At 40.1% G+C, this 15365-nt stretch overlaps 1 protein-coding gene across 1 annotated transcript in view; it reads left to right on the top strand.

Annotated features, from left to right (window-relative positions):
• RSBN1 (round spermatid basic protein 1) overlaps window positions 1-14845 on the top strand; it is a 51368-nt gene extending 36523 nt beyond the window's left edge. The window contains exons 3-7 of the mRNA XM_040337466.1: window positions 360-497; window positions 4596-4738; window positions 7542-7709; window positions 8061-8169; window positions 12138-14845. Coding sequence (XP_040193400.1) covers window positions 360-497; window positions 4596-4738; window positions 7542-7709; window positions 8061-8169; window positions 12138-12476 — 897 coding nt within the window. The 3' untranslated portion in view covers window positions 12477-14845. The remainder of the gene's footprint in view (window positions 1-359; window positions 498-4595; window positions 4739-7541; window positions 7710-8060; window positions 8170-12137) is intronic.
• The last annotated feature ends 520 nt before the right edge of the window (window positions 14846-15365 follow it).

A 15365-nucleotide genomic window follows, 5' to 3' on the forward strand; every position in this document is an offset into this window, starting at 1 on the left:
GTCCCAATAGACCAGGAGAACTGTTTTTATGAACCATGCAAGTCTTCCTATTTTTAATAATTCCTAGTGGTTATATACGTTTTTGAAAAAGTGAATATATTTAATTTTTCTAAGCTGAAATTCTTGTCATACAAGAAACTATAAAAGTTACTGCTGGTATGTGTAAGCAACTGAAGTATTATTGAACTTTTAAAGTGGAACTAAAGTCAAAGTGAATTATTGTACTGTTATAGGGAACCTCTATAAGTGTTAATTGTGACTAAGCAATAGCATGAGAACAGAAGTTTTTTCCTTGACAGATAAAAAAATAAAAATACATATTTACAATGTTTATTGATTCGGTTATCCATTCCTCCTAGGTCAGCAGAACCTACTGCTGTGGCACATACAGAGCAGGTCCAATGAGACAAATCAGCCTGGTTGGAGCAGTTGATGAAGAAGTTGGAGATTTTTTTCCAGAGTTCCTAGACATGTTGGAAGAGTCTCCATTTTTAAAGGTTAGTTTGATATGCACCTCATATCTGATTTAACCCGATTGATTGCCTTATATTTTTAGAGGGTAACTCCATTTTTGAGGGGGGAAAAAATGGCAAAGAAAAAATAATATAGCGTATACAATTGCGACACAAGTCATATTTGTAAATGAATGTTATTAAAAATTACCTTTCCTTTTCAATCTGCAGCCGCTGTAATTTTCTGCGAATGCATTGCAATATGGCCACCTGGAGTTGTTCTGTACAGAGTGTGTACTGCCCACCCCTAGAAACATTTCCTGCTTGTGTAATTGCTTTTTTTCTCAACAAAAATGGAGTTACTCTAAGGTTTTCCATATGCTTTTATCTGATTATTGCTGAAGGTGGGGGAAAAAGTGTGTGGAATATGTTTTTTTACAAATATATTAAATCTTTTTATATATCGTGAAAGATTTCTGAGACTTTATGTAAAGTCTTAAATTGCACGTTATCTCAGCTGAAGACCAGCAATTCCTGGAATACGGTTCATGTTACACTGTAGTTCTCAATGCACTTCTCAAACAATTGAAATATGAATTTATGCCACTAGGGGGCACTGCAGGGGAAATGGTTTAGTTTTCTTGTGGGTTTCATCTTGTACCTCCTACAGTTGAGTGATTTTTATTTTTTTTTGGTATACAGAGGATGATAGTTTTCTGTCCTCTCAGGCTTTAATTGATGGCTAGAGGGTGAATTTGTTTGAAAAATAAATGTTATCTTTATAACCTTCCCCACCATCACCGCATAATTGTGTACCTATAGTCTGATCAGTAAATTGGTATTGATTTTCCTCCCCTGCTGCAATTTACAAATATTGTTAGAAGAAATATTTATTTTACAAATGCTACAATAACAAAACACATCCTTGCGTGCCAGAAGTGCCCTAAAGACATTATACAAATACTTTATGCTGTTAAATGAGGGGGACCAGAATGAAAATGTGAGTAGCTTTTTCCCTCCTGAATGAGTTCTTATTCCAGAAACACTTTCTGCTGCTTCTGGATCATTACAAAGTGTTTCTTCACCAGTAGCATCTTCAAGTAAGGAAGTGTTTCAAACCAATTCAATTTCTAAAACTACTGCACACTAATATTTTATTTATCTTTTTTATTTTTTTTGTTTTCCCGGCTCCGTGGTTTAACATTTCTGGAAAGTTTACTTTACATTACATATTTAGATATTGTTACCTTGAATTTGGCTCATTTACAATATTTGAACCACGTGCCCACTGGGCACTTATACCCCTTCCTAACTCGACCAATTTTCAGCTTTCAATGCTCTCTCACATATTGAATGACCATTACTCAGTCACAATGTACCTTTATGATATTTGTGTCCCTTTTTCACAAAGAGCTTTCTTTTGGTGGTATTTAACCACTTAAAACCCGGATCAAAATGCAGGTAAAAGACCAGGCCCCTTTTTGCGATTCGGCACTGCGTCACTTTAACTGACAATTGCGCGGTCGTGCGACGTGGCTCCCAAACAAAATTGGCGTCCTTTTTTTCACACAAATAGAGCTTTCTTTTGGTGGTATTTGATCACCTCTGCGGTTTTTATTTTTTGCGCTATAAACAAAAATAGAGTGACAATTTTGAAAAAATATCTATTTTTTTACTTTTTGCTATAATAAATATCCCCCAAAAACATATATGAATTTTTTTTTTACTCAAGTTTTGTCCGATTACGTATTCTTCTACCTATTTTTGGTAAAAAAAATCGCAATAAGCGTTTATCGATTGGTTTGCGCGACATTTATAGCGTTTACAAAACGGGGGATAGTTTTATTGCATTTTTATTAATTAATTATTTATTTTTTTACTACTAATGGCGGCGATCAATGATTTTTTTTTTTTTTTTTTCCGTGACTGCGACATTATGGCGGACACTTCGGACAATTTTGACACATTTTTGGGACCATTGTCATTTTCACAGCAAAAAATGCATTTAAAATGCATTGTTTATTGTGAAAATGACAGTTGCCATTTGGGAGTTAACCACAAGGGGGCGCTGAAGGGGTTGTGTTCCCTGAAGTGTGTTTACAACTGTAGGGGGGTGTGGCTGTAGGTCTGACGTCATTGTGTGTTCCCTAATATAGGGACGCACAATCAATCGATGACAGCGCCACAATGAAGAACGGGGAAGCAGCGACCCACCGCTGGGCTTTATACAGTCACGTACAGGTACGTGATTGTGCCCAGCGGTGCCATTCTGCCGACGTATATTGTCGTTAGGCGGTCCTTAAGTGGTTAATCACCACTGGGTTTTGATTTTTTGCGCTATACATTAAAGACAGAAAATTTTTGTTTCTGTTACAATTTAGCAAATAAGGATGAGCACTGAGTTTGCACGGGTGAGCACGAATTGGGCATGTATGGGCACACATCCAGCCCACAGCGCTGCTGTACCGATCAGTGTGAGGAAAGGGGAGAAGCTGAACCAGGCATGCTCCGGTTTGTTGACAAGTGACCGCTCCGTCGTTGATCACGTGATAAAGGGACGCTCTCCTTGGCCTTTTACCCCCGATCTGTGATGCGCCGGGTCCGGAGAAACTGGCCATTTCGGACACTCCCGGTGTGCGTTACTTCGGGAGGATGTCCCTGGACGCCCTCCCAAAACTAGCTGACTGCGCTGTAGCCGTCTTTCGACTATGGCCTGGTCGGCAAGTGGTTAAGCCATAGTTCTACCCTCTGACTCTTCGATGCAAACATTAAACTAAGCAGTGGTTGGACTTTTGTTGCCCACATCTCCTTTTAAGACTGACCAGAGTCCGTTTAAATCTCGGCCGGTTAAGCAGGAGCTGGCTGAGATTCAAACCATGTATGGGCAGGTTGAATGTACCAAGTTGATCGATCAAGAAATTCAGTCTATGGCCTGCTTTAGACTTTTTTTCCCTTACCTGCTCTTTTTAAATTGCTGGTTACCCTCAACATACAGTATCTGTCAACCCAGTGTAACTACTAATGCGTGCCATACAAAATGCTCATTAGTCGGTGACCCTGTTGAGCAATGACCAGCCTCTTTGAAGCTCCTTTATTCTGGGACGCGGTCCCTGAACAAAGTTTCTACATTGGTCCGCAAGATCGTGGCACTGTATGGTGATGTTTTAAAGTGTTGGACTGTTGTACTGGATAAGGAGATTGGGACCAAGGGGGTGGGTGAGTTGACCTTTCTATTTTGTGAAAAGGTAAACTAACCCTTCAACTATATACTGTTTTTGCCATTAGACCACCACATATGGCAGACTTTGCTGTTGTCATTGAGCTGGACATTTTATAGATGGGCAACTCCTATCCTCATATTGATTAGTGGTTCCGAATTAATAACTACTGCAATAGGGAACAGACACACAAGATGCACTCGGCATCTTTCCAAATAACTGTTCTGCTTTATTATGATGCAATTGAAGTTTTTTTTTTTTTAGGGCCGTTACTGATCAAAACTTTTGTGTTCGATAAATCGTTTTTTTGTTTTTATTGACTAATTTCGATTAATTATAACGCACATACAGATCCAACTACTTTTAGCTGATCTCCTTGCAGGCCGATTCCCAGTGCAGCTACCAACCACTGGAAAAATGGATAGCAGGATACAAAAACACACACAAAGGCAGCGCTCGATGGGAATAGCATTAAAACTTTTATAGTCTTCAAGTAGGTAACCAAATAAATATTGCACTGGAGATAAAATCGATGTAGCTACATAAACTGTAAACATGGTGCGAGTAATACCAAACGGTAGCAAAAGCCGTCATAAAAACATGTAGCTAAGTATGATACTGGTATAAATGTGCCGAAGAGTACTTTTCAATAAAATAATCAAAATGAGAAAAATGTATTGCTGGGTAACTTGGGCTGAAATCTTACGTGAAACAGTGGATGAGATTTTATTTGGTGCAAATATTATATTTAGGCATCCCACACAGTATTTTGAACTACTGTGTGATGAATCATTTACATGGTAGAAAACTTCAAAGCTTTTTAAAATGTCCCATGTATTGACACCACTTTTTTTTTTTTTTTTTTTTTTTTTTTAAAGCTGCTTGTGAGAATTAAAAATGTTGCAATGTCATCTTTGTTTTTCAGATGACTTTACCATGGGGCACAATGTCTACACTTAAACTTCAGTGCAGATCACAAAGCGATGATGGCCCAATTCTGTGGGTGAGGCCAGGAGAGCAAATGATCCCCACGGCAGACATGCCAAAATCCCCATTTAAACGTCGAAGGTAAGGGGGTGCGTGTTTTGTGATCATCAATTCTGTTAAAGGGCTTTCTAGATTGAATATAGATTTTAATAGATTAGGCTGCTTTCACACTGGGACGGGGATGTGTTGGCGATAAATCGCCGCTAGTTTTAGTGGTGCTTTTCCGCCGTCTTTGCTGCTGCTAGCGAGGTGCTTTTTAACCCCCACTAGCAGCCAAGGAAAGGGTTAAATGTGCCCGTGTAGCAGCGCTGCCATGGAAAAGGTGGAAATGGATGGACAGCCGCACTCCAAAGGAACTTGAAGAAGTAGTCTTTATTAATAAAACTGGACATGTAAATCCAAAAATACAGTCACATAAGGGGACAGCCGACGCGTTTCGCACACTGTTAGTGCTTAGTCATGGGTTTACATGTCCAGTTTTATTAATAAAGACTACTTCAAGTTCCTTTTGGAGTGCGGCTGTCCATCCATTTCCACTTTTTCCATGTTTGCCTTGTGCATTGCCAGCACCTTGGACTTCTGAGAGGTTCCTCAAATTGTCTGCTTAGATCCACCTGAAGCGGTGATTCCTTTCCCTTGTCTATCTTGGTAGCAGTGCTGCCGATGCCCTTTGCAGTTGCTTCTGCAGCGATGCCTATTCGCCAGTGTATACACCGCTCCCAAACCGCCCCAAAGATGCTGGTTGCAGGACTTTTTCTCCCGTCCCGCAAGCGCACTGCTCCAGTGTAAAAGCACGCAGGCTTTCACACTGAGGCATGAGAGGCACTTTTTTTTTTAGGTGCTATTTTTAGCGCTAAAATGCCTGAAAAGCGCTTTTGTGTGAAAGGGGTCTTAGGAATGCAATCCCGCTTCATAACAGTTGGATGAATGTGTACCTCCCTTAGATTTACTATGCCCACAGTATAATATTTAAGTTTGACTTCCCCTATTCGTGTGTGTGTGTGTGTGTGTGTGTGTGTGTGTATGTGTGTTAGAGCTGCACGATTAATCATTATAAGATCGCAATCTCGATTCACCCCACCCGCCCGTGATCTCCACGCTGGATTCGTGTGATTTTCTGATCTCCCCGCTGGATCCACGGAACCAGCGTGGAATGCAAATGGCGGATATCGGAACTGATGTCGGTCATTAGAGAGCATGATGCGGTGCAGCGCCGCTATATGTCGGTGATGCGTGGGCGGTACCACCACGTTTTTTGGCCGGGAAACTAAACATACACAGCAGTGAGTGCGCACTGTGTAAGTGTGCACACCAGCAACATAAAGGGGGGCATGTGAGCCGAGGAGTGGACTTAAAATACGGGCAATCACTGTCCCTTATTGTGAATATAACCACAGTCTGAGTCAGCTACCCATATTATCAATCTTACCACAGTCAGCTACCCAGAGTCTGGGGTAGCTGACTGTGGTAATATTGATAATATGGGTAGCTGACTCAGACTGTGATAATATTCATAATATATTATAAGAGACAGTGGTTGCCGGTATTTTTTAAGTCCACTCCTCACATGCCCCCCTTTAACCACTTAAGACCCGGACCATTACGCCAGGTAAAGGACCTGGCCAGTTTTTGCGATTTGGCACTGCGTCGCTTTAACTGACAATTGCGCGGTCGTGCGATGTGGCTCTCAAACAAAATTGGCATCCTTTTTTCCCCACAAATAGAGCTTTCTTTTGGTGGCATTTGATCACCTCTGCGGTTTTAATTTTTTGCGCTATATACAAAAATAGAGCGTCAATTTTGAAAAAAAAAAAACAATATTTACTTTTTGCTATAATAAATATCCCCAAAAAAAGATATTAAAAAAACAAAAACAATTTTTTTTTCTCAGTTTAGGCTGATACGTATTCTTGTACATATTTTTGGTAAAAAAAATCGCAATAAGCGTTTAACGATTGGTTTGCGCAAAATGTATAGCGTTTACAAAATAGGGGATAGTTTTATTGCATTTTTATTAATAATTTTTTTTCTTACTACTATTGGCGGCGATCAGTGTTTTTTTTTTTTCTTTCGTGACTGTGACATTATGGCAGACACTTTGGACAATTTTGACACATTTTTGGGACCATTGTCATTTTCACAGCAAAAAATGCATTTAAATTGCATTGTTCATTGTGAAAATGACAGTTGCAGTTTGGGAGTTAACCCCTTCAGCGCCCCCAGTGGTTAAGTGTGACCTCATGTGTTTCTAACTGTAGGGCGGTGGGGCTGGACATGTGACATCATTGATCGCCTTTCCCTATATCAGGGAACAGGCGATCAATGACAGCGCCACAGTGAAGAGCGGGGAAGCTGTGTTTACACACAGCTCTCTCCGTTCCTCAGCTCCGGGGACCGATCGCGGGACTCCGGCGGCGATCGGGTCCCGCGACCACGGTCATGTGACCCACAGCTGGGCACTTAAAGAGGACGTACAGGTACGTGCTTGTGCCCAGCCGTGCCATTCTGCCAACGTATATGTGCAGGAGGCGGTCCTTAAGTGGTCAGACAGGCTATTAAAGAGGGGCATGTGAGGAGTGGACTTAAAATACCGGCAACCACTGGCACTGTACCTTATAATATATTATGAATATTACCACAGTCAGCTACCCAAAGTGTGGGGGTAGCCAACTGTGGTAATATTCATAATATGGGTAGCTGACTCAGACTGTGGTAATATTCAAAATAAATGCTACTACTCCTGGCAAATTGTTTTCCATTTTAATCCCCTAGCCTATATTTGTGTAAAAAGGGAAGATTAATATTTAATTCAGAGTCCTACATTGAGTTTACAGGTGAGTAGGTTGCATTCAACTTATGTCTTTTTTTGTTGTTGTTGTTGCAGATCGATGAATGAGATAAAGAACTTGCAATATCTGCCTCGTACTAGTGAGCCTAGAGAGGTCCTTTTTGAAGACAGAACAAGAGCACATGCAGATCATGTTGGCCAAGGTTTTGACTGGGAGAGTACAGCAGCTGTAGGGGTTTTGAAGGCCGTGCAGTTTGGAGAATGGTAAGATCATTTAGACCTTGAAAGCTGCATATTTGGATATTATGCATATTCTGTCATTATCCAAAAAAGTATCAACTGTTCTTCCAACACAGCATTTGAGTTGTATAAAACATATGCTCAATAACAGGCTGCTGTTCTGCATAAATGGTTATAAAAAATAAAAACTTTGAAAAATCTGCATGAACATATTCATTTTGAATAAGTAAAGACTTTGTTATACCCATTCTGTATGTTATTAACTGTAATTGTTAACAATGTATGTGTCTGATATGGACTCGGCTACACCATAGTAAAAAAACAAACCTGCAGAACAGTCTTGGTGACTTTGACTTTTTTTTTTTTTATTGCCAGGACTGATCAACCCCGCAAAACCAAAGATGTGATTTGCTTTCATGCAGAAGACTTCTCTCAAGTTGTGCAGAGGCTACAGCTAGATCTCCATGAGCCTCCTGTGTCCCAGGTAAAGTATTAAGAACTGTACATGATGCTTTTCCGTGGATAGTACTGTTATCTAAAAGTGGTTCCTTTCCTTAAAATTTTGGGGAGAAAATTTTAGAAATGCGTAAGCTGGACAATGGTGACCATGCAATTTGAGGAAACCTTATGGATGTTCATTCTCTGGATATCAGTCAGTTGGTTTCTTTCCCTGACTGATTTTTTTACTGCTGCTGCTGTTTCTCCTGCTTCCCAGGGGTGGTGATTTTAGGGGTATAGATGTTTGTTCACACACTTGATGTAAAATATGAAGTGGAAATGCAGGCAAAACCTTTTTTCTTCATCTTTCATTAAGGTTCAGAAGGAATTCCAAGTCAAGTGGGTTAGGTTTTGACATACAGGAGATTGAGCACTGACAGACAAAAGTTGTTAGTCAGCCAGATATTACCCACTCTCATCATGCTTTACATTCTTCCTAATCCTATGTGAATGGCATGTCTTATCTCCTTTTAAACAAAGCAAACCCATTTTACTAGATTTTTATTTTTTTGCAGTGTGGTGTGTAGGCCACAGAGTGCTTTACAGGTCTGCCAGCATATCCTATCCCTGAAGACTCCCTGAGGAGTATGTCCACCTGCGGGAAAGACTTTGAAATGTGATGTACATTACGGAGTCCTGTACTAACACTCTCCTGTAGTTGATGTTTTGCTACCACATGGTGCTCTCCTGACCACCACGGCAGCAAGTTATTGGGCCTTGTTCCACCTTTTCATGGAGCTGGGCCTGTGATTGGTCCTCCTGTTATTTCCCCCATAGGGGTTAATGCTTGGAGACTGGTGCTTTGACTCTTCATTGTTACAGGGCTGGTACTGTTTTTAACTTCTGTCGCATACAACCAGCCCAGTTCTACCTTGCAGCTGTTGGAATGCCACTGCGTCACTTGGGCCTATGTGCACATGCCCAGCCTGCTGCCACTTGAGACAGTCTGGTGCTTGAACAATAGATATTCCTGTACTATTCTGACCTAGGCCCCACAATCTGTAGCAGTTGAAAGGGCTCGCATAATTATGCAGATTCCCACAACCTCCGCAAACCTGACAGGTTTTTCCTTGCTGCTGCTTTACAGTGATAGTCAGCTGTAAAACCATCCCAACCCAACCCATAGTGGGGTTTTTAATACCCATATAGTGAGCGTTTGAACTGTTTACATACTGCAGTATGTCGGATCATAAGAACACAGTAAGTGGTTCTGTGGGCCTTTCCAGGTCACAATCCACTGACCGCTTCGGGATGGTTTGCAGTGTCCCTGATAAAGGACCTAATGCCGACAGCCTGGATCATTGTCTCCTGATTGAGTCTTCAGGCTCCTCCAACCTGATCCCTACCCCTGCATTATCCAGGGAAGTCTGTGGTCATGTCTGATTTTATGCAAAAGATCACTTCAGTGATCGCAGACTCAGATGTAAAGTACTTCTATGCCATCCCCTCCCAGTGCCTGTATGAAACAAAAAAAAACGCTCCAGGTGAGTGAGTCTGTAGTTGATCCCCCACACCCATTTGTCTGGTGCTAGCCCAGCTCGCATGCTGTGTAATATGAGGAAATGGTTTTAGAACGGCTGCACATCCAATAATCCTTTTATTAAAGCTTCATATGACAGGTGGTTGACAGATGGAGCAGGAGACAGAGGTAGATGTGTGTCGCACAAAAATTAGCACTTGGTCATCCTTCTCTGAAACTACAGCCTCTGCTTTTTGGGATCAAGATTTTGAGCATTCTAGTGATTTCTTACCACACTGTACTATCCAAAGTAGATGTGGTACTTGGACCTCAGACTCCTAGCAGACTTATGGGCTCTGCCATATTGCCCAAATCTTTTGTCCAAGGAACTGTTTTCCACGCTTGCTGACTTTAGCAGTGTGGCTGTGGAAGCCTGGAGCCTATCTATCTTTTTAATACAAATAGCTAGATTCATGTAGAGCGCTGCATCTTTAAGGCGGCGTAACGTACCGTAATTACGCTACGCCGCCTTAAGTCAGAGAGGTAAGTACTGTATTCACAAAGTACTTGCCTCCTAACCTACGGTGGCGTATCGTAAATGGGGCTGGCGTAAGCGTGCCCAATTCAAATTAGAGCTCTACCTTTTGGTCTGTCTTCTGCACGCAGTGTTTCAAGAGGAGACCAAGTTCTACTACAGACCTCTAAAACTCAACATTTTGTCATTGTAGGAAAAGTCTGGTCACTATTTAGACAAATGGACCCACCTGACACAGAGAGCCAAGTTATCTTTGATCTGGTAGCTCAGCTGCGGTTGGGGAAAATTCTTCCTCCCAATGCCTTGGAAGATCCTGTAGGGCTGAAGAGGAGTGCCCTTTGTCTTGGGACTTGGCCGTCATACTAATCCTGTCTTCTGTTCAACACTCTGGAACTCTATTTGGTTGTCTCTACAGTGGCTGACAAGTTGCTTCAGCCGATAATGTTTGGACCCATGATTAAACTGAAAATATCTTGTGGACTCTTCAGATTTCATCAAGCGCCCAAAGGCTGTTTATCACCTTGCTTCAGTCACTGACTTGACATGGCTGTCAAAGCCCAGATTTGGAGGGACAGCCCTCCTTTTGATTCGGTAATTCTCATGCTGTTAAAAGCTAGGAAGTCTACCATTGCATGTGAAAAGCATATTTTGCCTTTGCATACTTTGCCTTGTGCAAAGAAAGGAATTTTTTTTTTTTTTTGAATCGGCCCAAACCATCAAAGGACAAATCTTGGCCCTTGAGATTCTATTCTAAAGACCGTTCATCTGCTATTGCTTGGTTTAATATGCAACCACTGGTGGCATTTGGATTTGGTTCTGGTTCTGTTGGCTCTTCAAAGAATGCCTTTTGAAACTTTCAGGGACATTGCTCTTTCCACACTTGTACATAAACTAAGTTGCATTCTTTGTTGCCATTACCTCTGCAAGGCATTTTTCTAATCTTGCAGCCTTTCCTTGTAATTTGTCTTTGTATTTTTAACAAACACATAAGTGATAAGACCTAGGTCCTCCTTCCTCAAGAAGGTAGTTTTATCTTTTCACCTCATCTCAATAAGTGTCTTCCTGTCTCCTGCCCAGCTTCACCACTGCAGAAAGAAATGAAAAACTAAAATAAGAAAATTACTGTATTGCCAGTTTAAAGTGGTTCTAATAGCTCAAGGTTTTTTATCTACATGCATTCTATGCATGAAGGTAAAAAAAACCCTCTTGGGGCAGGCCCAGCCAACCCCTGACCTTTACATGAGCCCTATCTTGATCAAGCAATGTGCATGCGAGCAGTGGCTTTCCCGGGTCTGTCTCTGCTCATTGGCTTACACCGCAGCGGGAGCCAGTGAGGAGAAAGCGAGGGTGGGGCCGAGCTGCGATTTGTGTGTGAACGGACGCTTGCTATGGGGGACACTCTGCAGGGGGGAGGGGCCAGGACCATTGGCAAGGGACCCAAAAAGGAGGATTGGGGCTGCTCGGTGCAAGAGCAGGCAAGTATAACGTGTGTATGTGTGTGGTGGTGTGTTTTTTTTTTGTTTTTTTTGAGTGGGGAACGATTGGGCATTGGGCTGTTGGTCAAGGTTTTATTGCCATTTGTGTTAGATTTTTTTCTATCTACCTCCCTTCTTGTCAGGAGTGCTTTTTAATCTGTTTTTAAACTCTGTGTATACAAATGAAGGTCCATTCGCACACCTGGTTTCCCTCTGACATGTTTTCCTATAAAAACAGTAGAAGCACATTAAAATACTTGCTGATGTGTACTTTGCATTGTTGTGACCATTGCAGTGCACTTTGTATTCACTATCAGCATGTGTTAATGTGTGTCTGTGTCTAGACCTATACGTTTTAATATGTTTCTATGGTTTTTAATGGAAAACGCATCATATGAATCCAGCTTTAGACTGTTGTTGTTGTTTTTTTTTTTTTTTTTTTTAATAAAACTTTTTTCCTTTTTTTTTTTTTTTTTTTTTTTTAGTGTGTTCAGTGGGTGGATGAAGCAAAGCTAAACCAACTGCGGCGGGAAGGAATCCGGTATGCACGCATTCAGTTGTGTGACAACGACATCTATTTTATCCCTCGCAATGTTATTCACCAGTTCAAAACCGTATCGGCAGTGTGCAGTTTGGCATGGCACATAAGACTGAAGCAGTACAGCTACAATAAAGAAGGGGGACAGCCTGCAGAAATGGACCACAACTCCACTGAGGCTCTTCCAGAAACTCAGTCCACCAGTATAAAAATAGAGCCAGAGGAGACTCCCCTCTCTTACACAAGGACCTTTTGTAGCACCAACTCCTTCCACACAAACCCTTAACACTCACCAGTCGGATTTGTAGATATAATATTTGGAAATTTTTTATTTTGTATTCTATTTTGTTTCTTAAGCCTATTTTTAAAATTTTGATGTGAAGTTATAGTTTTATAACGGACTGACTTCATTCCTGTAATTTCCAAATACTCCATACTAGTTTCATAACTTTCAATACGAACAGCAGCAAACCATAAGTGAGATGGCTTGATGTTAAGAAGAGCAATGTTACCTTTGTAAAGGTTATAACCTTGGAGAGTCGCAATGGCAGGTCTTTCAATCTTGTGATCCTTTTCAAAGGCATGGGCTTAAATGAGAAGCACTTTTACCTATCATTTATTTTATAGCTGTATTACTTTCATAACAGACTTGGATGTACATGGTTTCCTTCCAAATTTGCGGTGAGATTGAATTCATGACTTGTGAGACTTTTGATTGAGCCTGTGTTTCCTATGTGTGTGTGTCTGTTTTTTTTTTCCTTCTTTGTAATTGACACAACTCGTTTGAATTTCATACACAGGCAACATCCAATAGACTGCTTGCCAGAGTAACAGGCTTTGTTTGTATAGGTTTATTTTTTATGCAGATTTTATTTGGTACTATAGTTTCCAACACATGTAACTGTCCCAGCTTTTTTTTGTTCCCCCTTTAGGAAAATACTGGTTGGCACAAAACCATAATCCTGTATTTTTACTTTTTATTTTTGTATGTATTTATTTTTATATGCCTGCAGTTTTTAATTTATGATGATCATCAAATGAATCAAGGACACACTAGTAGATTTCCAGCACTTAAGGCATTCACACCACCCCACCCCTTTTTTTTTCACTTGTTAGTTTGAATGAATATTTTCAAACCAGGATTTACTTAATCCTGCTTCAGGCAACAATTTGCTCAGTGCAGTGTTTTTCATTCAAAGTCAGGTAAATCCGTTCATGTGCTGAAGTTAAATAGGAGATTTATCAGATTTTTTACTATATTGATGTAAATTTTAATAGTTATTTAATAGTCATTAGTGACATGATGACTGTAGCCAAGATAGAAATGGTTTCTGGACTTGCTTTAATGTTATGCTTCTTAATTAACAAAATGATTCCATAATATTTTAAGCATTTTTTTTTTTAATTAAGATTGTTGTATGGTTAGTGTGAATGTGTGCAGATTGGTGGTTAAGAAGAAATTCTCTACCTGATGGCCAGAATTTTCATATATTTAGAATTGGCAATGTCTACTAACCAATAAAATGTGATGTCTGCAGTTTTACAGTCCTCAGGAAATGGGTGGTTTTGAATCACACCAATTGATTTCAATGTGGGTCATATATGGGTCTTACTGAGGCCATATTGCCTGAGCAAATCAAATAGAAGTTCTGAGTAATGGAAGACCACGAGGCATCATTTTAGTCCTCTAGATGGTTCTAAACAATCCCTGACCTCTCCAAAACTGACATTAGGCCCATACTTCTAAAACTTAAAGAAGTGTCAGTATTGCCTTATACATAGGAAGTCTCTCTTTTAATTTTAAACCTTGTCTAGAAAGTAAAGGAGTGATTAGTTACTTTGAGTAACAGATTGACCAACTGTCCTTCATTTTAGTTACATATGGGGCAATCTGTAAATTCAGAATTAATGCTTGTTAAACTTGCAGAGATTTTATTTTTAATGCTAGAATGTCAGCACCCCTGCTTGTGAGTTTACAGTGCACCGATATGAAAGTAAAACCAAGTGGTGTGTATGAAAGAAGACACTTGGTACCGCTATTACCAGATACCACTATTACTATCTGCTAGTAGTCTATAATTCCTCTGTATTTTGACACAGGGTTTTTATTGGCAATATGTAATACAGTGAGTCAACTCTGTGACATTATGTAAGCAGTGACATCAGTTTGGCTCCAGAGTCACCGGCATGTAATGTGGAGGGGTCTTTTAGCTTCACGGAGTCATTTGTATTGTTATCATGTAATGCAGTGGGTCCACTTTTGGCTCCATTGAGTCTCCTGTGTGACATTATATAATGCAGTGGGGTAATGTTATCTCTAGGGTTCTGAAACCTGCCAAACCTAAATCTAGGTTTCGGTTAGTCTCCTTTTTAAGCACGCAGTGCAGTGGAAGTTCAAGTTGGTGATAGGTTTATTTTAAATGATATAATGATGAATATTGTTTGACCTTGCCAGGTTTTGGGAGATTAAACAATAGGATTCCCTCAAATGGGGTAGAATTTTAAATCTGTTAACAGATACTCCGTTAAAAACCAAGCACAGATTAATGTCTCCATACAGAAAGACCTTGCAGAATGTTAAAAAGAAACAAACTTACTTGTATTGCATTAATACACAAACTAAAAAAATGCAATAAAAAGTGCAAGAAATACCCATATTTTAGTGTTACTTACTCTTGTGTGTTCTTCTTTTTTTTTTTTTTTTTTTTTTCAAGTTGCACTTCTGTTTCACCGCTTAAGAACTATGAATCACTACAAATACCATGATCTTTCTGATAAATTGGCCTGCTGTATGCACTTAAAAGTCCAAATGCTTGGGAATCTTGAAACAATAAACTTCCAGCAGTTTTGGAAGGGCTGACGACAAACTCTAAATTGTAAGCATACATGTCAAAAACCTCTTGCAATACAATGCAAGTCAAGTGAGCCACTCTGCTGTATCATTTTAAGTTGCCAGTGGCATTCACTGGAAAGTTGATATGATTGTATACCAGATGACGCCAAATAGATTTTAAGCATATGGTTCTCAAATTATCTTTATTTTCATTTTAGAATTAAATGGATTATTGTACATACTTTTGGTGTCTGACTTTTTTTGTTTTCTCCTATGCATGTGCTGTTCATAAACCGACCTTTTTATTACTTGATTGGTTACAAACGGACTTAAAACCCATCT

The sequence above is a fragment of the Rana temporaria genome, chromosome 2 (assembly GCF_905171775.1).
Source record: "Rana temporaria chromosome 2, aRanTem1.1, whole genome shotgun sequence".
Taxonomy (NCBI): domain Eukaryota; kingdom Metazoa; phylum Chordata; class Amphibia; order Anura; family Ranidae; genus Rana; species Rana temporaria.